Source organism: Calonectris borealis, chromosome 28, assembly GCF_964195595.1.
Source record: "Calonectris borealis chromosome 28, bCalBor7.hap1.2, whole genome shotgun sequence".
Classification (NCBI taxonomy): Eukaryota; Metazoa; Chordata; class Aves; order Procellariiformes; family Procellariidae; genus Calonectris; species Calonectris borealis.
In genome coordinates this window covers 4,320,741-4,342,479 of record NC_134339.1, presented here as the reverse complement: position 1 = coordinate 4,342,479, position 21,739 = coordinate 4,320,741, and the positions used below count along the sequence as shown (strand labels likewise).

The 21,739-nt window shown below is 55.0% G+C and overlaps 2 protein-coding genes across 3 annotated transcripts; one reads left to right on the top strand and one right to left on the bottom strand.

Annotated features, from left to right (window-relative positions):
* Positions 1–533: 533 nt before the first annotated feature.
* Positions 534–9,222, bottom strand: SGTA (small glutamine rich tetratricopeptide repeat co-chaperone alpha). Of its 2 annotated transcripts, none has more exons than XM_075175507.1 (11): positions 9,048–9,222; positions 7,750–7,853; positions 7,474–7,558; positions 6,709–6,808; positions 5,507–5,611; positions 5,179–5,317; positions 4,251–4,313; positions 3,785–3,822; positions 2,648–2,737; positions 2,283–2,406; positions 534–1,972 (listed from the first exon to the last, which is right to left on the bottom strand). In XM_075175507.1, exons 1-10 carry the CDS (start codon positions 9,145–9,147, stop codon positions 2,292–2,294), a joined length of 939 nt encoding a protein of 312 aa, XP_075031608.1. In that variant the 5' UTR covers positions 9,148–9,222; the 3' UTR covers positions 534–1,972; positions 2,283–2,291. The 2 variants fall into 2 exon arrangements, with proteins under 2 accessions (XP_075031608.1, XP_075031609.1); XM_075175508.1 differs by lacking the exon at positions 534–1,972 and adding an exon at positions 2,143–2,161.
* A 1,586-nt stretch (positions 9,223–10,808) lies between these two features.
* Positions 10,809–20,550, top strand: THOP1 (thimet oligopeptidase 1). The gene is made up of 13 exons (XM_075175806.1): positions 10,809–11,142; positions 11,692–11,895; positions 13,296–13,444; positions 13,924–14,031; positions 14,719–14,821; positions 14,978–15,138; positions 15,305–15,440; positions 15,539–15,905; positions 16,189–16,390; positions 16,497–16,683; positions 17,186–17,314; positions 17,617–17,753; positions 17,874–20,550. Exons 1-13 carry the CDS (start codon positions 10,953–10,955, stop codon positions 18,030–18,032), a joined length of 2,232 nt encoding a protein of 743 aa, XP_075031907.1. The 5' UTR covers positions 10,809–10,952; the 3' UTR covers positions 18,033–20,550.
* Positions 20,551–21,739: the final 1,189 nt, after the last annotated feature.

Sequence of the window (21,739 nt, the reverse complement as noted above, 5' to 3'; positions counted from 1 at the left end):
GGCCCCGGGGAGAACGGAAATGAACCTAAAAAAAGTCAGAGGAGTTATCAAATGTGGAAGTCAGGAAGGAAAGCTGCTCTGCTGAAAGCAGGCACTGTGGGGCTGGTGGTACCCAGAGCCACCATCACCAAAACCGGTGTCCTGCTGTGGCAGCTGAGCTGCCCTCCTCCATCGAGAAAAAAAAGGAGGAACAATCCCTGCGGTTTCCTTCTTTTCAATAATTCTTGAGCTTTTTCTTTCCACACTGTCCTACAGTCCCAAAACATTTCCTTTTGGTAGCTTACAGAAAACAGCTGGAAAGAACTTAAAGGGAGCAGGGGAGGCAGCCACGGCAAGAAAGAGTTCCCATTTCTGTGCTGCAGAAATACACAGGAGGAGCATTTCAGCAGAAAAAAAACCCAAAGCAATCTGGAAAAGGCAGATAAAACTCATCTGTAGGCTGTGCCTCGCAGCCCCAAGGGAGCGGAGCTCTGACCCCGCAACAAGCCCGAGCCGGCCCCCAGGTCCCGCTTCAGTCACCTGGGCAAGAGGGATAACAAAGAAAGTGTCCAAATATTTTATTCTTCACAAGTTACATTAACCACATATTACTTTATGGAGCATTTACAAATCATTTTTTTTTTCTTCTTGATATTAATCTTCAGATATAACCTGCTCACTCACACCACCAGGCCTGCTGAAAGGGCGCCGTCCATCTCACCCCCCCCTCCAGACCAGACGCGCTGCCCAGCAGTCAGGCCCCGCACACGCCTTCCCCACCGCACATCGAGCAACTACTTTAAAAACAACGCTGAGGTCGATATAAAAGTCTCTGGCCTCGACTAGTGACTTCTAGGGGAATCGGCCAGAGCTTTCTGTTCGCCCAAGGAAGGACGCGGGTAGGTCCAGCGGGGCGGAAAGCTGCGGGTCGCTCGAGTTGGCTACAGGAGCTTTTTCCATACGCTGAGGCATAGCCGCTCCTCGCCAATCCCCCACGCTGAACCAGCAGCCACTTGATTTCTTACTATCCAAGCAGCATTTTTATTCCTTCTGCTCTCCGCTCAGGCGCCCTCTGTTCCCACCATTAGCACAGTCAACCAGGTTGATTACTTACATGCATAAAAGACAGATTAAAAAAGCAGAAGGAAAAAAAAAACAACCCCTTTTAAACACCAAAAACATTATATCTTTCTTACTGTCCACCCGACTAGTTCACAGATTGGATCATTCCAACAACATAGCCATTAACTACTAAACACTAGACAAATTTTGTCAGGACTGGGAGAGAACCCCAAGAAGCGTACCTGGGAACACCCACCAAAGGAGCGGTCGCGTCTTCTTCCTGGCCAGTCCCACCCCCCGACACATGTACACTAACCTTTGAGAGGCGACCACCAAACTCCCGTGTATTAACAACGCTGGCAATGTTGCTACAGACCTGAATGAGAAACGCAGTGAATCTAATCAACAGAAACCCTGTTCCTGGAGGCAAGAAGATCCCGTGATCTCCAGAGTGTTCAAACGCTACCGTCTCGTAACCGGCAGCAGGATTAAACGGGGTAGGACGGGGGTTAGGTAGGACTTGAACACTTCTTTGAAGTGGCACGCGGGCAGGAAAGTGAAGACGTCCTGTAGTGAAGAGTGCATCGTTCTTCAAAAACGGGTTAAAAAATTCCCATGTAGCAAATAACATAGAAATGTAACAGTGTAGTTAATTTTCTGAGTTTCTTTAGAAAGACTGTTGATGCTGGTTTGTGTTCAGCTTGCTGGATCTTCCAGAAGAAAAAAAGACTAATGGAAAGGCTGAGGGGGAGGAGCAGGGACGAAGATTAGGGAAAGAAAGCGTGAATCTGTCTTTAACATGCAGGTCATATAAAGTATTTTGTTTTTCCATTTTTTTTTTCCCCCTCTTGGACACTTCCAACTCAAGAAATGGCAACACGCACATGGCTTCCAGTTTTTAAAGCAAAGAACATAGTTCCCAGGGACTGCGCTGCAGAGACAGGAAGACAAGACATTTGCAAATTCAATCTTTAAGAAAATAAAGCGTCCCTTTAACGACCGTGAACACTAGATAATGAAATTCGTTTGTCCATCACACGATGTGTGAGGGAAGTTCTCATTCACCACTCCTCAGGGCTGAGCCTTGCACCTGAGGCACAGTACTAGCAGAGAACCCAGTCTGTATGGAGGGGAGACACACCAAATGGCTAAATTAAGGCACAAGACAAATATTTCAGCCAAATACATAAATTCCCACTCAGCTGGTCACAGCACAGCCGCACTCCCAGCTACAGCCTCACCTGGAGTGCTCATTCCTGCTGATCTTCATTACTGGCACTTGGAGTTCGACTCCTAATCTGGCTTCGTAGCTGCTCTATTAGTTCAGGATTCTGCTGCTGCATCTGCTGAGCGAACTGCTGGCCCCTGAAGGAGAACAAGCAACAATCCCCTCACACACACAAACACAGGCTGGTGCTAGGAAATTCTTTACAGCTGATTGTCAAAACTCTACTCTCACAAGTAGTTCACATCACCAAAAGAGGCAGTACTTCACCCAACATTTAAGCCTTCCTCAGCTGTTAAATTAAGGTTCCACTTCTGGTCAGAAAAACACAAAATCCGTTTACTGACCAAGGCAATGGGAAGCACCCAGCTCTCTACTCACGCTTGTATGAGGCTGGCGAGATCGTTCGTGGAGGGGCTGGTGCCTGCTGCTCCCATGGCGTTGTGGCCACCAGAAATCATCCCGGACATGCTGTGGAAATAAGTCATTGCTCAGAGGAGGAAAAAAATCCACAGAAATCGTTTGGTTTACGCTGGGAGGGGAGTGTCAGTGTCATGGGAGCACCTTCCCACAAAGATGAAGTTATCTGCAAGGCAATCCTCTGCAACAACTTTTTGTACAGTAACTGCAGAAGAGTAACTGTAACGTCAAACTGCACACTATGTAGAAATATTTATAATAGTGTCAGTTACTGTATTCCCAGAGATTCCCCCTTGTGTGCGCAAGCCCTGTGTTATGTTTATTTAATTAAAACACTGCCCTTCCTCACACAAGCTATTTGCTTGCACTGCCTCAAACGAGCTCTACTAAGAGGGCAGCCTAAACACCGATTCACTCACGGTGAACAGCCCAACACACACTGGGTCTACACAGCCCCCTCCTCTGGAAGCCCTCAGGCTGCATCCGGCACAGAACCTCATCTGGCAACAGCAGCGGAAGGAGCAGGCAGAAGCAAACGGAAACGGTGGCTGACATTCGGCCCTTTAGCCAAATTATCTCATGGGGTAATCAAAGGATGAGCTCCAGGAGGTCTCTAACTCACTGCCTCCCTGTGCTCTGAAAGGATGGTCAGGAGAGCTACGTGCCTTACTAGTTTTATGACTTTACATTATCCAAGCATCTCACAGACATTGTGAATTGATCCTCATAACCCTGTAGCACAAAGAATGGAAATATTCTCATTCTGAGACGAAGCTGTGAAATCCTGTCTCCAGGTCACACAAATACTGTGCAGCAGAGCCAAACTGACCCCAAGCTTCCCAAACCCAATTCCAGTGCCACGATCCACCCTGCCTTGCTTCTGCAAACGTTTATACTAAGATCCCTCTTCAGCAGAGTCCAGAGTACTCAAAATACACCCTAGCTCAGGCAACTGGACTGGCTTAAAGGCTGCCCTCCGTACTTCTGGCCCAAGCAGCCTCCCCCTCCCACCAGTTCAGACCTACTGCAAATGCCAAACGCACACAGAGCCCCAAATGAGCAATTCAAAGAGGAAATACAAGATGGGATCAAACTTACAGCTGTTGTACTTGTGGATTGTTCATTAGGTTAGATGCCTATTTAAAAAGGGGAGAAAAAAATGACACTCTATTTAGTCAGAAATGACTGGGTAGATATGCAGATGTTGTGCCATTCAATTCCAAACAAAGTGAAGGCAGAAATACTTGGAAACAGATCAATAGGAGACAAAAATAGCTAAGAGAAGCACAGTGCAACACACAAGGCTGGTAATGCAGAACAGGCACCCGTTCCACATCCAGCATATCGCAAGGAGAAGCCTGTGAATAAGTCACTGGCTCTTCATTCGACCTTCATGAAATACAGGCATAGTTTCTCCACAGCCACACTGAAACCAAGAAATGAAATGAAAACAAGTCTGCTAAAGAGACACAGGAGCTCCCCACGCCATGTACCGATACAGTTCATCCTGAACAGACCAACGCACAGACCACGCAGCCTGGCTGCGATCTGTGTCCAAGTTTACCATACTCATGAAGCCGGGGTTGTTCAGCAAGCCAGCTAAATCGAATCCTCCTGGACCTCCAGTCTGTAAGAATAAAGAAGTCACACGCAGATGACTACATCCTCTCACTTTCTGATGCACATTACAATGAACATTATTTTAATACTTTACTCCCAGTGTGATCAGAATCTGGCCTTTAAACCACAACAAAGGGAAGAGGCTCTGTCCATACCCTTTCTGTAGAGTCTGCAGCCTCCTGGGATTAGGCTCACTACGGGAGTCAAAGGGCAGAGGTCTGCATTACATGACTTACTGATCCCTTCTCACCAGCTGAGCCACATTAGCGATGTACAGCTGTAACCCATTACAATTGCCAAGTTAAACACATCCACTTGGTCACCTTTGCACCGGAGAAGTCTTTAGAAAATTAAAATCCCCTTCAAAATGATAAATTAACATGTTCCTGCAAGGAGCATGTCAACAGTGCAGTCACCAGCTTTCTGGCTAGGAAAGCTCCAGGTTTCTTAAGGGGGGAAAAAAAAATCTTTGTAAAAAAAAAAAGCCACATAAAACATGGTCATTAATGCTAAGAAGTCACTAGAAAAAAAAAAGCTGGATTTTAGGAGTAGTGACTTTAATTAAGAAAGGTGCTTAAGGCAAAATTGCTGTTTCAACACACTTTCTCATCAGTCTCATTTTCCAGCTCTTTCAAATAAGCCCAAGGTGACTGTGCTCAAGCAGTGAAGAGAAGTTACCCTCTCTGGATTTCAGTGGAAATGTTCACAGCAGGACTCATTAACTATCTCCCCTCTGTCTGCATACAAGATTTGTATTCTAAACACAGCCCAGCTCATCAAGGCTCTGCCAGACAGCACCAGTGAGCACTTACAGTGAAGAAGCCTCCTTCTAATCTTACCCACATATAACAAGTATTAGTTTCAGAACTTACTGGACTAGGAGTCTCCTTCATTTTCTGTTCAGCTATTTTAAGGTTTGATTTGTATGTGTCATTGTCTGGATCCAGCTCCAGGGCTTTTTTGTAGTAAACAACAGCTTCTGTGTGTTTATTTAAACTGGAGAGGGCCAAGCTATTAAAGTGGAAATAAAATAAAAAGTCACAGGGTTAGATAAGCACTTGCAGTCTTCCTCCACCCCAGCAGAGGTGAAACACTAGGTATTTTTGCATGGCATTCCAGGGCACACCACCACCAATAGTATCACCACCACGAGGCATTTTGAGATTAAAATTCCAGCACAAAAAACCTGCTCTTACTTACCCCATTCTGCCATAAGCTTTGCTGTAGTTCGGATCAATGCCTATAGCTCTTTCACAGTCTCTTACTGCTCCAGCATAATTTCCTAGTTTACTGTACGCAGCAGCTCTGAAAGGAATGGAGAAAGATGTGCAGAAAAGACTCATCAGCTTGAATACGCTGGTCAAGGTCAGCCCTGTTCCCTCTCTGTGGTCTCCTGTTGTACAAGGCAAAGTCAAGTGTGAACTTGACATAAATCCAGGCCGTATCTAGGTGAGCAGGCTGCTATCCAAACACCCACCAAATCAATCTAGGCTTTTACTCCTCCTTATGGACCTTCCAGGAGGAGCCTGGGCACACAAGAGAGGCACACAAGTATCACACTCAGCTCAATCTCTTTCAGCTTCCCTTATGCCTTGATTTCTTAGTCATAACGACTCTTTCATCCATTTCCCCACACAAGAGGGAAAACTGTTTTTGAAGCCATAACATGCTCATTCAAACCTCAACCTCACAGCTCTTACAGACATCAGGGTACCTGCCCAAAACCTCATGGAAGCGACCCTAACGCAGCTAAAGCAAAGCTAAAAGCACCAGTTGCAGTTCCTTGCCCCAAGAAATGCCTCACCATGTCATTAGCATGTGTGCAGACATGTTATTCATGTAGCCAGCTGTACATACGTACTCATGATAAGCACATAACTAAACCAAATCCCAATTCCAAGTCTGTCTTATTCAACAATTGTCTTCCCACCAACTTTCAAACGCTTTTGCTTAGAACTGAAAAATAGGAAATTCGCTCGCATACCCAATTCTGCACACACATCAACTTATATAATTCTCAGTAACGAGCCTTCAACTTGTCTCATTTCACCCCTTTGTTTTTATTATCAACACAGCCTCTCAAACCTGGGCTCTCTATCCCACTTAGAGTTAATTGCATGAAAGCAGGCAGTATTTCTTGGCATCCTTATATGTCCTCAAATGCCTAATAGACTTTGTTTCCACACCCACATCCTATCTAGAGCCGCCAGGGCACAGAGCTGGCAGGAGGCACAGGAATGTGTCACTATGAGCTTAAAAAAAAAAACACACACAAAGAGCAAGCAACAGAACAAGCAGTCTACAGAATTGTAAAAAAGGGATTTTGACCATTCGAGAGTCTTAGATATAAGTAGTAAGAACAAAAATACAAGTGGCCAAGGGTGAAGAAAGATAATCAGTACCTGTTGCAAAAATACACAGCATTGGATGGATTTAACTCAATTGCTTTTCCATAGAAAGACACAGCAGCTTCAAAGTTTTCTGCCTTCATTTGTTCATTTCCTAAAAAGATGGCGGAAAGGCTCATTAACAAGTGAAAAATGGGGACAAACAAAAGCAACACGCCTGGATCTATGTTCTACTTAAGAAAACAGAACAAGAGAGAAACCAACCACTTGCAACTTTTGCTGGTCAATCAAACTGCTTGCAAGCGTGAGGCATGTTCAGCAGCGAGGCGGGGGACCTGTGTCTTGGCAGTTCCAGGTTGCCTGATCCTGCAAGCCCCCTTAGCACCCCCAGCTCTCCTCCCACCTCGGGCACACCCGAGGTCAACCCAAAGCAGCACCGCATCCTGAAAAGCGCTGCAGAGCATTGGCTCAGAGAAAGCTCTCTGTTGTACTTCAGCACTAATCGCTGGCAGAGAAAAGGCAACACGCAGAGGAGAGCTCAACGGGAAAGATGCCCTGTTATACACAGCGCGGGCCTTAGGATGCAAAAGAAAATGCTGACCCAGCTGTCTATCTAGACTCTGTGGCAGCTAAATTATGCCAACCTACACACGCTCCTGGAGCACAAGCAGAGAAACAAGCAGAAATGGAAGGGCTGATCCCATTTCCTTCCCCCCCCCCCCCCCCCCATTCCAAGCATTCCCCAGGTGCTGAGTGAATTAAGCCTCCCTCCCCATTATCATCTAAACCTCATTATACACCAGCTCCAGAGGAGGTTACCTTCAGTCTTGAGTCTTTCAGCTTCAGCTATGTCATCTTCAGAGGGAGTGATGGGCTCTGAATTTGTTCTGATGTGTTCAGGCTCCTTACAAGGAAAGGGAGAACGCTGCGATAAGGATTCCCACTGAGATGTACTACACCTCCCCCTTCCCAAGCTCAAAACATTTCACTCCCACACACCTCCGAGAGGGCAGCATCACCACAGAAATCAAGCAGAACTCATTGCTTTGGCTGCTTAAATGGAAACTCAGCACATATTTTAGGGCACTCGCTCACCTTTCCTGCAGCAGCTTCAAATATTTCAGGAAGAGTCTGGGACACAGCTAAGCCTTGGTCTTCCATCGAGACCCCAAATGCTGTCTCCAGGCACTGGATGGCCACTGGACAAGAAGAGTCAGGTAATTAGCTTTCCTCACTCCATCTACATACTTAGCCTCCTCTCACAGCACCTGAATTCCTTACTGTTGAACATACCAGAGAAAAAAACAAACCACCCTAAACCACACAATTTCACAGACCAGACTTGATATTCAGGCCATATCCTCAAATTTTGCCAAAATCTCAGAGCTGGGCAAACCTCAGCTCTGGAGATCAAGTCAGTCACAACTCCCACCCCCTCAGGTGACACCAGAGCAGGTGCTGGGGGTAGAAGTTAATCAAACTGGGGCTTTACTAGCCTTCCCACAGCTGTGGGTGGCAAAGAGCAAGGAGAGATCTGCAGAAAGTGGTCACCTGCCAGAGGGTGGCTACTCTGTGAAGCACTGTGGCCACGCAGAGGTGTGCAGACACCAAAAAACGGGTCCTGCAGGGGCTGCGGCTGCCCCCACCTCCTCCCTCATCAGGCACCTCGTCGGGAAGCTGTTCCCAGCAACGTTAACAGAGCTCGGTTTTACATAACTATCATGCCATATCTTACAGTCCAAAAGCACCAGGAATAAACCGCTCCTTCCACCCAACACCCTCCTCCCACCCTCTTCTCCTGCCTCGCCCAGGAATGTACCCACCACTCCGCAGACGTGCCTGTGCTCTCTTTCAGCGGGACAAACGTACAGGCCAAACACTAAAGCGTAAGCTCCTTAAGTGGATCTTTTAAGATCAGCCCTGCTCTCATTACAAGCAAGCCCTCTGAAAAAGCCTGTATAAATACTCCAGGGCATACTGTGGAAAAGCATTTTGATAGCAGAACGGGAAAAGCACTCTGCAAGTATAAAACACTTCCATACAGCCACAAAGCTCTCATTTTACACTACGAGCCTCCTGACTCCACCTCATTTAAGATAAAACTTTTATGTCACAAACCCAGGGTCAGGGAGGCTTTTGATCCCAGGTATATCCCTTCCTCAAGCTAATCTGCTTTTGAAAGAGATAACAAGAAATCAGACAAGCAATCAGCATCCCTAATGCCCTGGATACCTCCCCAAGAAGACAAATTCATTTCAAGTCTTGAGCAAGGTTTGATGTTAGGAACAGCCCAGCCAAGTAAGAGGCAGAGGAGGGTAACAGCAACCAAATTTCTTCAAGTGTTGTCCCCAAGACCTAGACACATGAGCAGGGAAGCGCATGCAACCACTCACCTTCCAAACTCTCCTGAGCATCTGGAGACAGACCCCCATTCTGTAGCTGGTCATGTAGAAACTGGATGATGGAGTAGGCAAGGCGCTTCTGGTCTGCCATTCTGGGAGGCTGCGAGCAGTTTGTTTCAACTTCTTGTAAGTTTAAAAAAAAAAATCTGTAGAGAGAGAAGTTATATGACTTCATGGACAAGAAGTCAAAGAGCTTTTCTGCTGCTCTCCCCTGGTATGAAAGGAGAGGATAAGGGAGTTGTTCAGGACCAGCCAAGGCCTCCAGAGCCTTCATTAAACTCTCTGCTGTAACCACGACCCCTTTACGTGAACCCTCCAGGCCTCAATTCACCTTCTTCAGCACAAGCTGCACAGCACAGCCCTGCCAAGGGAAATACATTGAAGGTGTTGCAGGCATGGGGGTCACCAAAATGTCTCTGATTGACCAGGACTAGATAAACTGAGCACTGAGGAGTTCACCACTAAAAGACCACAGACCTCGGCTTCCAGACCATAATTTGATTCTGAAACAAAAACAAGGGCTGAAGCAATTTGCCACTGTGAGCAGAGCTGGGGTTCAGGGCTGCCCATCCTCCGCACCGCTTGCCAGCCTACCCTGCCAGGATGCCAACGGTAAAGGAGAGTGAGGACCCAAAGCAAAGCGACCCCCATAAGCACACCCCAAGGCTGGGGCTTCGCAAGGATCCCAGTGCGGGTCCTGGAAGCAGGACAGACGCAGCTGCTTGCGTGGCACTGCTGCTGAGCTGAAGTCCTCTGCCTCTCCAGAATGGTTTGTAGCACAGAAAACCATTTAGGGTCATTTAATAGAGAAACTAAATGGCTTAAACACAACCACTGTAACAGAGAGCCCCACAGAGCTAAGCTGGCCCCAACCCACTGACAGACACCAGAGACACCACCGGTCCCAGGCACAGACGGGCATCGCGGTGGGTGCCTCGGGTGAAAGTCTGTGCCGGGCTCCCAGCCCCGGCGACAAGCGAGGCCAGAGAGCCCAGAAACCCTCCCGGCCCCCCGGGGGGCAGGCAGAGAGGAGGGAGGCACCTGTCCTCACCCACAGCGCCGGCTCCCTGACTACAGTCCAGGCCGCCGGTGCCCCAAGGGAGCAGGCCTGAGGGGCGCGGCGGGCCCCGGGCCACCGCCCCGCTCCCAGCAGGCAGCCCCGTTCACACACCGCTTGGTGGGGAGACGGGAGCACCGGCAGGGCTCTCCCTCCCGGACAAGGGAACGCGCCCGCAGCCCGCGGCCTGCGCAGGGGGGGACACCCCGCCACAGCCCCCGGTCCGGCCCACAGCGGACCCCGGGCGAGGAAAGCGCCAGGCCCCGCCGCAAGCCCGGGCCTGGGCATTGCCCCTGCCAGGACCGGAGGCAGACGGCTCCCGGCGGGGAGCGCGGCGCGGCCCGGCCCGGCCCGGCCCCCCTCCTCCTCCTCCGCCCCCCGCCCCGCTCACCGGGCGCGCCGACACTCGCCTCAGGCGGGGCGGGCTCAGCACTGCGCATGCGCCGCGCCCCGCCCACCGCGCCTGCGCACTGCCCCGCCCAGAGCGCGCGTGCGCTGCAGCCAGGGCCAGCCCACACCCGCCCCGCCCTTATATGGCCAGGAGGAGGAGACCACGCAGGCGCGGAGACTTCCGCGCATGCGCAGCCTGCGCCCCTCGTGGGCGGGGCCAGAGGCCGGAAGCGCCGCTGTCGCCCCGCCCTGATTTTTACCATAGAGAGGGGGCGTTGCCATGGGAACGGGTGGGCGGGAGCCCCGGGCCGGGGTGCCGCTCCCGGCGGGGCTCCGCTCCCGCTCCCGGGCCCGTGGCGCCGCCCCGCCGCCGCCGAGGCTGAGGGCCGGGGCAGGGATGGGGCTTTACGTGTTCGGGCCGATAGGCCGCTCCCCCCGGCCCGGATGGGATGAAGGGAAGGGGAGAGCGGCCCAGTCCTCCACTCTCCCAGAATCCCTCGGCGCGGCCTCTCTCTCCGCCCGCCTCTATGGTTGGGGCACATGCTCCGTGCGTGGGGCCGGCGCGGTCTCCTCCCGGCCTCGTCAGCAGAGCGGGGCCTCCCGGCACCCCCGGTACCCCCGGCATGGCCCCCCCCACAGGTACCGGGCGGCGGCGGGGGGGCCCTGGGGGGCAGCGAGGGGGCTGGGGGGGGCGAGGAGCACACGGCGCGGGGGAGGAGATGAGGGCAAGGGCGAGGGGCTGGCGTGGCGTGGCGTGGCAGGGGGGAGATGGAGGAGGGAGGGATGGGGGCAGGAGGAGGGGGCCGGGAGCAGCCCCCCTGCGGGCTGTGTAGGGAGACCGTGGTCTCCCGCTGCCCCCGCTGTCACCTCTCTGCCCCCGCTCCCGGCCCGGGCAGGGGACAGCCGCCCCCCCGCCTCCCGTGGGGAGAGGCACGGCGGGGAGAGAGCGGGGAGGGAGTCAGGTTTCTGTGAAGGGCTTGTCATGACTGAGAGGGTAAACAGTGCCCGGAAAATAATCCGGCTGCTGATTGCCGCCAGCGCCCTGGTTCCTTAGGAGCCCTGTTGCCCATCAGCGTGATTTGTTTGCTGGGCCTCTCCTTTAAGGGCTTTTATCGAGTTTTAGCTATGCAGCTGAATTTTCTTTCCAGCCCGTGTAAGACTGCGTCTCATGGACCGTTTCCTCCCCAGGTAACGTTGTGGATAGCCAGTCCCCCAGGCTATTGGCAAATCAGCTAAGATGGGACCTGACTGCCGAACAGATAGAAAACATGGCTGCAGAGCTCACGGAGAGGACCAAGCTTGTGTACGACCGGGTGGGCTCCCAGGAGCAGGGCGAGGTGTCCTATGAAAACACTCTGAAGGCACTGGCTGATGTGGAAGTGGAATATACGGGTATGTACACTGACGGGGAATACGGGCTTTCTGGAAATCTACGTGTTATTAAGATTTTTCTGGCGGTTTTTTTGCTCTGCACTGTCATCTGCTTTTTTCTTCGCTTGGCTCCCTCAGCAGTACGTTTGTTTTTTTCCAGTTAATGTTTACACAGCTAGATATAAGTACAAAGAATAGAGTAGATTTGGAACAGAAGAGCGAGTCGAAAATGAGGACGGCACTTTGGCAGCGGGATGGTCTGCGGGAGGAGTAGCCAGGTTTTCAAGGTTGTCTCCTGCTTTTACGTGTCAGGGTGCATTAGTGGGAACAAATTGTGCATTAGCAGAAATGATTCGGGTGATCTAAGAAATCTTCAGCTCTTTTCTAACTTTTTCCCTAAGGCAGTGGATAAATGTCTCTCCGTGTGCCTTGTTTAAACACTGCTGTCGTTTTAAGGATTATGTGTAAAGTAACATGACATGATGGCATCGTGCTGGCAAACGATGCAGGCTTTGATATGTCTCTGGCTAATTATTTACAGCAGTAGAGTGCCAAAGTAACGCAGCCGCCCTCCTGCCTCACGGCATCTGTTAGCTGGCCTGACCGCCTATGTTGCGAAGCGTCACGTCTGTATGAAGCAGAAGCCAGCCTGCAAGCCTCTTCTTTCTTCTCTCTGATTTCTTTTTCCTAAAATGAGAGGAAAAGCCCTTACTAAGCAGGGGTAATGTTATCTTCAGCAGAACTGTCAGCACTTTCCCTGGGCAACAGAGAGTAGCTGCCTGCTCACCTGCTGGGTGGAGAGTTCTCGTGCCTGGAGGGCAGCGCCTTCCCGCTGGCGTTGTATTATTTGAGGTTTTGCAGAGATGGTGGCAGGCAATGTTCTCCCTGTTTTCACTTCTAAAATGGAAATATGTCAGGACAGAGCACACCTGGGACGTGGTGGCTTTTGAGGAGCGCCTGCGGTAAAGGTGTGTCACTTTTAGCCTGGTCCTCTAGGGAAAGGAGTCACGCCACGATGCTGCCCGTGTGTCTGCCAGCGTAGAACTCCTGTGATTCCTGAAACCGTTGATACCAGCTATAGCTGGGGCAAAGGCGTTGGGATCTCACAGGCATGAAATTTGTGTGAGTTTTGTGAGAAAGATGGATTGTAGTGGGAAATCAGCGGACAGATGTGCTCGGCAGCGAGGAAGGGGTGAACGGGTGCTGCGGGTGACTGAGTGCTGCTCAGAGAGGACAGCTCTGGGTTTGTCTGACGGCAGCAGCTTGCCTTGCTCTTCCTTTGTGTGGGTGGGCAGGTCAGGCTCCAGGGCCGTCAAACTGGCTCCAAATTAACACAGGCTCTCTGTGCACACTCCCACTCACGAGCAGTTCTGGGACATGAAGCCGTTGCCTTCGCTGTAACCCCTCTTCTCTCTTTCCAGTCCGTCGGAACATGCTGGACTTCCCCCAGCACGTCTCTCCTTGCAAAGACATCCGTGCGGCGAGCACCGAGGCTGACAAGAAGCTCTCGGAGTTTGACGTGGAGATGAGCATGAGGCAGGACGTGTACCAGAGGATTGTCTGGCTCCAGGTGTGTGCTTGGGAGGATGCTCTGTCGGTGATGCACCTGAGCAGGGCACTGAAACCTCCTGCAATTACAACTAACCCTTTTCCCTTGTCCCAGAACTTAGAAGGGAATGGTATCGAGTCAGGCCTGGAACTGAATCGCTGTGTGATCATGGCGGAATGGTCCAGCTGTTAGTGAGAACTGGGGAGTTGGGGTTTGAGGGCTCTGCCCCCCCTCAGGGCCTCGATTACCCCTTTGGTAAAATGGCTTTAGTAAACCCAGCCTGCCTCACTCGGGGAAGGGGCTGGGTAATGCCCTGAAAAGTGCTGTAATACGGCATAAAGGTGAGATGTTTAAAGCAATCCGATAGGAACTAATGCGCCAAACACCATGGGTGTTCCCATCTGCTTCTGCGTTACAATAACCCACAACTCCCACCGGGAACCAACTTTCTACAACACCTGATCCTGCGGTTCCCTGTGCTCATGGGTTTTGTTTTACAGGAGAAAGCAGAGAGCGCTTCACTGAAGCCTGAAGCAAAGAGATATCTAGAGAGGCTGATCAAATTGGGTAAAAGAAACGGTCTCCATCTCCCTGAGGAAACGCAGGAGGTGAGATCACAGAGCTAAAGTAAGCACACGTAGAGGAGGCCTTGCAGGACTAACGGGACGCTGTAGCGTTAGAGCAGAGGACTGAGGCTCAGAGTCCTGAATTTTGCCCCTGATTCATGTGACCTTGGGCGCGTTGGGTGATGTCTCTGTGCCCCTCTTTTTCCTTTCCGTCGGATGGGGATGACATTTACAAAGTGGGGTTGACGCTGGGAGTCAGGGGGCTCCCAAAAGCTGAGATTGCAGATGGTGCTGTGCGGGTCAGGAGTGGAAGTAGCACCCGGCCCCCACAAGCAAAGGGGCGGTCGGGGTGAGCTGCTCGGGGTCTCCTTCTCTTACCTTGTGCCAGTGCATGGAGCTCGAAGCTGGGTTAAAAATAGAAGCGAAGGTGAAATGAAATAAGGGTAGAGGAGGTTGTTGCTTAAACACCTGCAGCTCCTGAGCTGGCAGGAGACAGTTGGGACCTTGCTGAGGTGGCTGCTTTCCTACCAGGTGTGATCAAAGGGAGCCTGTTCTAGACTGAGAGCTCGGCGCCTGCATGCAATTAATTCTGCAGCGTTGCATTTGAATAAAAGCCAAGGGCAGACCTCTGGGCAACTCGGCAGGCAGGCTGCTGGCTGGAGACGGTGAACAGTGCTGTTTGACTTCCCCCTTTCGACTGACTTTTCTCTGTTCATCTATATTTTAAAGAAAATCAAAGCTATTAAGAAAAAGCTGAGCGTCCTTTGCATAGACTTCAACAAGAACCTCAACGAAGACACTACCTACTTGCCCTTCTCAAAGGAGGAATTAGGTACGGAACGCTCGGGCTTATTTCTCTGCCGGTGTGGCCCTGAGTGCCTGGATTCCTCTGGCCGAGGAGCAAGAGCCTGTTCCTGTGCTCAGTCCCAGAGCTGGTATTTCTGGAGAGGCCTGGGCTCTCCAGCAGTCCTGTCTGCTCTTTTCTCAGGGGGGCTCCCTGAGGACTTCCTGAACTCCCTGGAGAAGACAGAGGACGGCAAGCTGAAAGTCACCTTGAAATACCCGCACTATTTCCCTCTCCTGAAGAAGTGCTACGTGCCCGAGACGAGGAGGAAGGTGGAGGAAATGTTCAATTCCAGGTGCAAAGAGGTAGGTGGGCCTTGCTGCTTGCCCGCAGGGCCAGACGAGGTGCTGGGTCAGGTCCAGGCACTGAAGGGGTCTCGTCTAAGATTTGTGCTTCTTTCCACACTGGGGCTTGTGCTTCCTTTCTCACCTGCGTACCTCACTTCACTCTTTGTCTGACTCTGCCTTGCAGGAAAATTGCATGATCCTCAAGGAGCTGGTGGACTTGCGTGCTCAGAAAGCCAGTCTCCTGGGCTTCAACACGCACGCGGACTTTGTGCTGGAGATGAACATGGCTAAAGGCAGCAAGACAGTGGCTACGTTCCTGGGTACGGCACTTGGCCGTGGAGAGGAAGAGCAGGGGCGTGCGCTGGGCCGGGTGCGCTGCTCGCAGCCCCGGGCACTAACCCTGCCTTGGTTTTCCTAGATGAGCTGGCCCAGAAGCTGAAACCCCTCGGGGAGAAGGAACGGGCTGTCATCCTGGACCTGAAAAAGAAAGAATGCGAGAAGCGTGGCCTGGAGTTTGACAACCGCATCAATGCCTGGGACATGCGCTATTACATGAACCAGGTGGAGGAGACCAAGTACAGCGTGGACCAGAATCTGCTGAAGGAGTACTTCCCCATGCAGGTGGTCACCACGGGCCTGCTGGCCATTTACCAGGAGCTGCTGGGGCTCACCTTCCATCTAGAAGAGAAGGCTCAGGTCTGGCACGAGGACGTCCAGCTCTACACGGTGAAGGACACCTCCTCCGGGGAGACCATCGGCAAATTCTACCTGGACCTGTACCCGCGGTGAGGCCTTGGGCAAGGTGAAGCGAGGGAAGAGGGCTAGGGCAGGGGGAGCAGGGCCTGCCATGCGCCTGGGGAAGAGGAGAGGCCGTCCCGCTCCCAGACGCGTGGCTGTGCGGAGGGAGCGGTGCGTAATTAGGCAGGGCTGAGCCAGGAGCACGGGGTTTGGTGTGAATCGCAGCGTCTCCAGGAGCTTCTGCTCTGAGCAGGACCGCGCTGCCCTGCGCGGTGGCTCGTGCTGGCCGTGGGGGAGGATCCGTGTAAGAGTCTTCTCTTCTTGGCGTAGGGAAGGGAAGTACGGGCACGCAGCCTGCTTCGGCCTGCAGCCGGGCTGCCTCTTGCCGGACTCCAGCCGGCAGATCTCGGTGGCTGCCATGGTGGCCAACTTCACCAAGCCCACGCCGGATGCGCCTTCCCTGCTGCAGCACGACGAGGTGGAGACCTACTTCCACGAATTCGGGCATGTCATGCACCAGCTGTGCTCTCAGGTGAGGCCTGGCGGGGCTGGCAGGGGGTTGGTTTGTTACCTTTCCCCTGTCGTGCTCCCCTGTGGGGCTCAATGACGCCCCGCTCCGAGCTTGCCGTGTCTCCTAGGCGGAGTTTGCCATGTTCAGTGGGACACACGTGGAGCGGGACTTTGTCGAGGCACCGTCTCAGATGCTGGAGAACTGGGTGTGGGAGAAGGAGCCGCTGCTGCGCATGTCCAGGCACTACAAAACTGGAAACCCCATCCCTGATGAGCTGCTGGAGAAGCTCATTAAATCCCGGCAGGCAAACACGGGTGGGTCCCTGCGGAGGGAAGTGGGAGCCAGCGAAGAGAGGCGGGAGGGGAATGAGGGCTGTGTGCTGTCCCCAGCGAGGGCAGAGCCTTGCCATGGTGTCCCCTGTGTGTGGGGAGGGGAAGGGGACCCTCAGTGACCTGGCCAGGCAGAGGAAAGGCTTTGTCTTACTCCCTGTGGGGACTGAGAGGACTGGGGGGGAAGGAACCACATCTGGCTGCTGTTCATCTGGGAAGAGCGAGGGTGGCGTGGCAGGAGATGCAGCAGGCTGGGTGGTGGCGCAGTGAGAAGACGTGCAGGGGGAGGCAGGGATTATCTGCAGGCAGGGGATGCGGCTTAGGCCTGAGTGGGCGCTGCTGAACTGGGCTGGGCTGGGGAAGTGGGTCAGAAATTGGGTGTGGGGAGAACTACGGCAGCTCCCCAGCCTGCCCTGCTGCAACCCGGCCTCGGAGAGGCTCCCGCCTGCAGGCAGGAGCTCAGTTTGCCTCCTCTTTCTGGGAACAGGGCTCTTCAACTTGCGTCAGATCGTCCTGGCCAAGGTGGACCAGGCGCTGCACACCCAGACGAAGGCCGACCCCGTGGAGGTGTTTGCCCGGCTGTGTGAAGAGGTTCTGGGCGTCCCTGCCACCCCAGGTACCCAGGGGCTCGGGGGTCCCGCTCTTGCTTTCTCTCTAGGCCTGGCCTGCAAGCTTGGCTCAGCAGGTTCTTTTCAAGGCTGGGGCTTCAGGCTGGCTCAAGGGGGACAGTTTCTCCAGGAAAAGCAGGGCTGAAAACATACAAAAATAACTGGAAAGTTCTTCCCTGTTTCCCCTGGGATTGTGAACAAGCCGACCCAGTGCCTGCCCTGACACATTTACACGGAGGGGTTTTTCCGTGCTGTGAGCGGTTCCAGCAGCCTTTCCCCTTGACGCCCCTTCCCTTCCTTTCCCGCAAAGGTACAAACATGCCCGCCACGTTTGGCCACTTGGCTGGAGGCTACGATGCCCAGTACTACGGCTACCTCTGGAGCGAAGTGTACTCCATGGATATGTTCCACACGCGCTTCAAGCAGGAGGGGATCATGAACTGCAAGGTAGGGAGGGCGTCCTGCACGCCGGGCTCTCGGGCTCTCAGAGGCGGTCGGGGACGGCGGGGGAGCGGCGTCAGCGGGAGGGCAGGTGTCCTACGTGTACCCGCGTCTCTCTCCTTGCAGGTGGGCATGGATTACAGGAATTGCATCCTGCATCCCGGCGGTTCCCTGGATGCTTCCGACATGTTGAGGAAGTTCCTGGGCCGCGAGCCCAAGCAGGACGCCTTCCTGGCCAGCAAAGGACTGAAGGTAGAGAGCAACTCGCTGCCTTCGGCCTGCTGAGAAACTGCTCCAGTCCGTTTGAGTCAAGCCAGCTCCTTTGCCTACGCACCAGTCCTCTCAGGCCAAGCAGTACCCGGTACTTCTGTCACCAAACGCATCCTGGGCCAGCCCCTGCCTGGAGCTGTTCCTCCAGGATCCTGCTCCGAGCTCACCCTGGGCTTCGGGAGCCGGATTCAGCCCTGGTCCAGGGCTCTGCGGTGACAGCTCTGCAAAGGGAGTTGAATTGTCTTTGTCACCCCCCGAGGGGATGGGGCTGTCGGTAGCCCACACAAATTGGCTGAACTTCGAACCTGATTTCTGCACGAGGGTGAGTTTCGGCCGCATTTATAGCCGGGGAGGAGGGTGAGAGGAGTTACCAAACTTGAATCATTGTTTTAAAATCCCTTCTTTTTAAGAAATGAGACTACCCACCAGGCTTGGCTTCTTTTGCGCCCAGAGGCAGACTTACTGTTCTGAGCGCGAAACAAGCGGCCTGGGAAGCTGCGTTGGGAGTCGAGCTCTCCCCGTCTTTGGGCAGCTGCGGGATAAAGGATGGGGAGATCCCAGAGCTTAAAACCCGTCGCATTTACTGGAACGTCCTGCCCTCAGCCCCTCAGGCGTTCCTGCCGGGGCAGCAGGCCTGGGAGGGGGGCAGAGATGGCCGCTGCAGCTCTTCCCAGAACAGGGGGTCTGGGCAGCGTGGCCTGGCCCCCGCGCGCTGCCAGGCGTCCTCGGGAGGTTGTACCTTCCCCCAGGCTGTATGGGAGCTGCTGGGACCCCGCGCCCGGGGCCGTCTTAGGGCAGGCTGATGCCTTCTGGGCTCAGGTCGTGGCAGCAGAGGGTGCGTTGCTATTGCTGTCACCTCTAAGCCAGGGTGGGACAGGGGAGGGCTGTGGAAAAAAAAAAAAAATAAAAAAAAAAGCGGACAACTTCAAACAACACGGATGCCGGGGATAAAAATATCCAGCGGGCTCTGTGCCAGGCCTTGAGCGGCCGGGCTCTGGGTGCGGCGCCGAGCTGGGGGACGGCAGCCAGCCCTTTGCCCAGCCCTGGGAGCAGCCAGGCTGTGCCACCTGCCCCCCCAGCTGTTCCCCTCTCCGAGAACCCTAAAACCAGTGCCCGCATGGCGTGGCATGGTACGGCGTGTTTCCCTCTGCTCGCCTCTGCGGTGGCATTCCTGCCGGTGCCGCCGTGCCCGAGCAGGCAGGAGGGCAGCTCTGCTGACACGTGCAGGGCTGTGGGTCGGAGCTGCCGGAGGGGAGCTCTGACCCCAAGGGCAAAGGCTGATTTCTGGTTTTGCTGACGTAGGAATCGCGCTCGGACTGGGAAAGGTTTTTAGCAGTGAGTGTGTGGGTAGGCAGAAGGGCGGCTGCTTCCTCGGTAGCGGAGGGGAGCTCAGGACCTTGGAGGGGAGCTGCGAGCTCCCGCCGGCGCGAGTGATTTGTGGCGACGGCAGAGATCTGAGGGCAGATCTCACCTTCTGGTGTCCCACCACACCTCCAGCCTCGCGTCACCCTGCGTGACACCGTTTGAGGGCTGCGGGATCAGTCCCTGCAGCTCTTCCGTGGTCTGAGCCCACGGAGGGTGCGGGCGAGAGGCCGAGTGCCCGCGCTCACGCCCTCCATCCCGGCCCCGGCCAGGGCTGCGCGTGGGAGCTGCCGTCCCTCCCCGGCTGGGCTGTTCCCGTTGCTTCTCCTCTCGTCTGGGCTGCATCGCCGGAGCAGCTCTGGCTTCCTTCCCCGCAGCCGCTGATGAGAGCGTTGGAAGAAAGCTTGCCCCAAGTGCAGACAAAGCCATTGCTGTCACCTCCCTCCCCCAGACCCCCCTGGTGACACGGGAAGGCCGGTGACACCCTCCCTCGCCGGTCCCCTCTTGCGCTGACATGTGGACGGGTCCGTAAGCAGCGAAGCGGCTCCTCGGTGCTTGCTGGGGCCACGTTGAGCATCTTGTCTTTGTCCCCACTCTGTTTTAGGCATAGGCAACTGTCCCGGGTGCCGGCTGCGCAGGGCCGGGCGCTCTCGAGTTGACGCTGTGGGTGTTTTAAGTGTCATGTTTTACTGAGCTTTCAGGGTTTTCTTTCAGACCTCTTCTCTTGAGGGAGAGAACTGAAGCTGAACAGGGAAACCGCGCACTTTTCCTCCCTCCTTCCCAGGCCACAAATAACTCTGTCCCTCCCTCCAGTAACCCCTGCTGCTGGCGGTGCGGTGAGAGGGGCTGCCCGGGGCTGCGGCCGGGCGGGGCGGGGGGACCCGACGCCTCCCCAAGCGCTGCTGATCCCTGGGCGTGGGTGATCCCCCGGCACGACACCGGGCTCCCCGGAGCTGCACCTTCACCCCCCCAGCTCCTCGTCCCCAAACCATCCCAGGCTGGCGGGGAGGAGAGGTCCCTTTTGGGTTTGGTTTGGGTTTTTTTCTGTTAACCTTTTCTAAAGGCAAATTGGTGTGTGTGTGCCGTTCGTAATGGTCACGTCCCACCCTGCTTGTTTCAATGACTGGATTTTAGACGGTTCCTAGCACTAATAAAGGTTTTCCTAAGCGGATGTTTGCGTGGCTCAGGTCCTGCCGAGGAAGCTGCTCCTTCACGGGGGGGAGATGGTCCCTGTGGGGTCGGGGCGGCAGGGTGGTGAGTCCCGGCGCTCCCGGCACGGCCAGGCCCTCACCAGCACCGCGGCAGCCCCCCGCAGCAGTCTGCACAGCGGATCCTGTCCCACGAAGATGGGCACCGAGCGGCAGGCGCGGGGCGGCAGCGTGTCCGGCGTGAAGCCCTGGGGAGCGAGAGGCGGTGACCCCCCCATCCCCGCCGTGTCCCCGTGGGCCGGCCCCCCCGCCGGCCCCGCACCTGGGTGAAGAAGCCGTGGTCCAGCACGTCCCGCAGGCTGGGCCGTGCCGCGGGCTCGGGGGCCAGCAAGCGGGCGATGAGGGCCCGGGCGCGGGGTGAGAGGTGGGGGGACGGCGGGTACCGTGCTGCCCGGATGCGCCCGTACAGCTCCTGCCGGTGAGCCGCCTCGAACGGGGGGCTGCCCGTCAGCGCCGCGTACCTGGGGGGGGGTCTGGCTGCTCAGCGGGGCCGGGAGCACCCCCCGCCCGCCCTCCAGGTCCTCGCTTACATGGCGCAGCCCAGGGCCCAGACGTCCGAGGGCACCCCATGTCCCTTGCGGTCCAACACCTCCGGAGCCAGGTAGCTGGGCGTCCCGCAGAGCGCCCTGGGGAGACGGGCAGGGTGAGCCCCGGCCCGGCAGCCCCCCCCCGGCAGCACCGCGGCCCCACTCACCCCCAGCACCGGCCGGCCGGTGCCTCCCGCCGCGCCAGCCCCAAGTCCCCGATCTTCACCTGCATCTTCTCCGTCACCAAGAAGTTACCTGCGGAGGGAGATGAGCCCGAGCGGGGCCGGTGCGGCTCCCCCTCCCGCCGCCCCGGCTCTGCCCCACGCACTCAGCTTGAGGTCCCGGTGGACGATGCCCTGTCCGTGGAGGTAGCGCAGCCCCGAGATGATCTGCCGCAGGTAGTACCGCACCTCCGGCTCCGTCAGCCTCCCCCGGGCCCGCAGGATGTCGGCGAGGGACTGGGGATGGAGCGAGGTGCCACCTCGGGGCCTGGCAAAGCCCTGGCGCGGGGATGTTCCGTTTTGGGGTGCCGGCGCTCGCTCACCCTCCGGCTGCAGTACTCCAGTAGCAGGTAGAGGTGGCCGCGGTCAGCGAAGTGCCCGTGGAGGCGGACGATGTGCCGGTG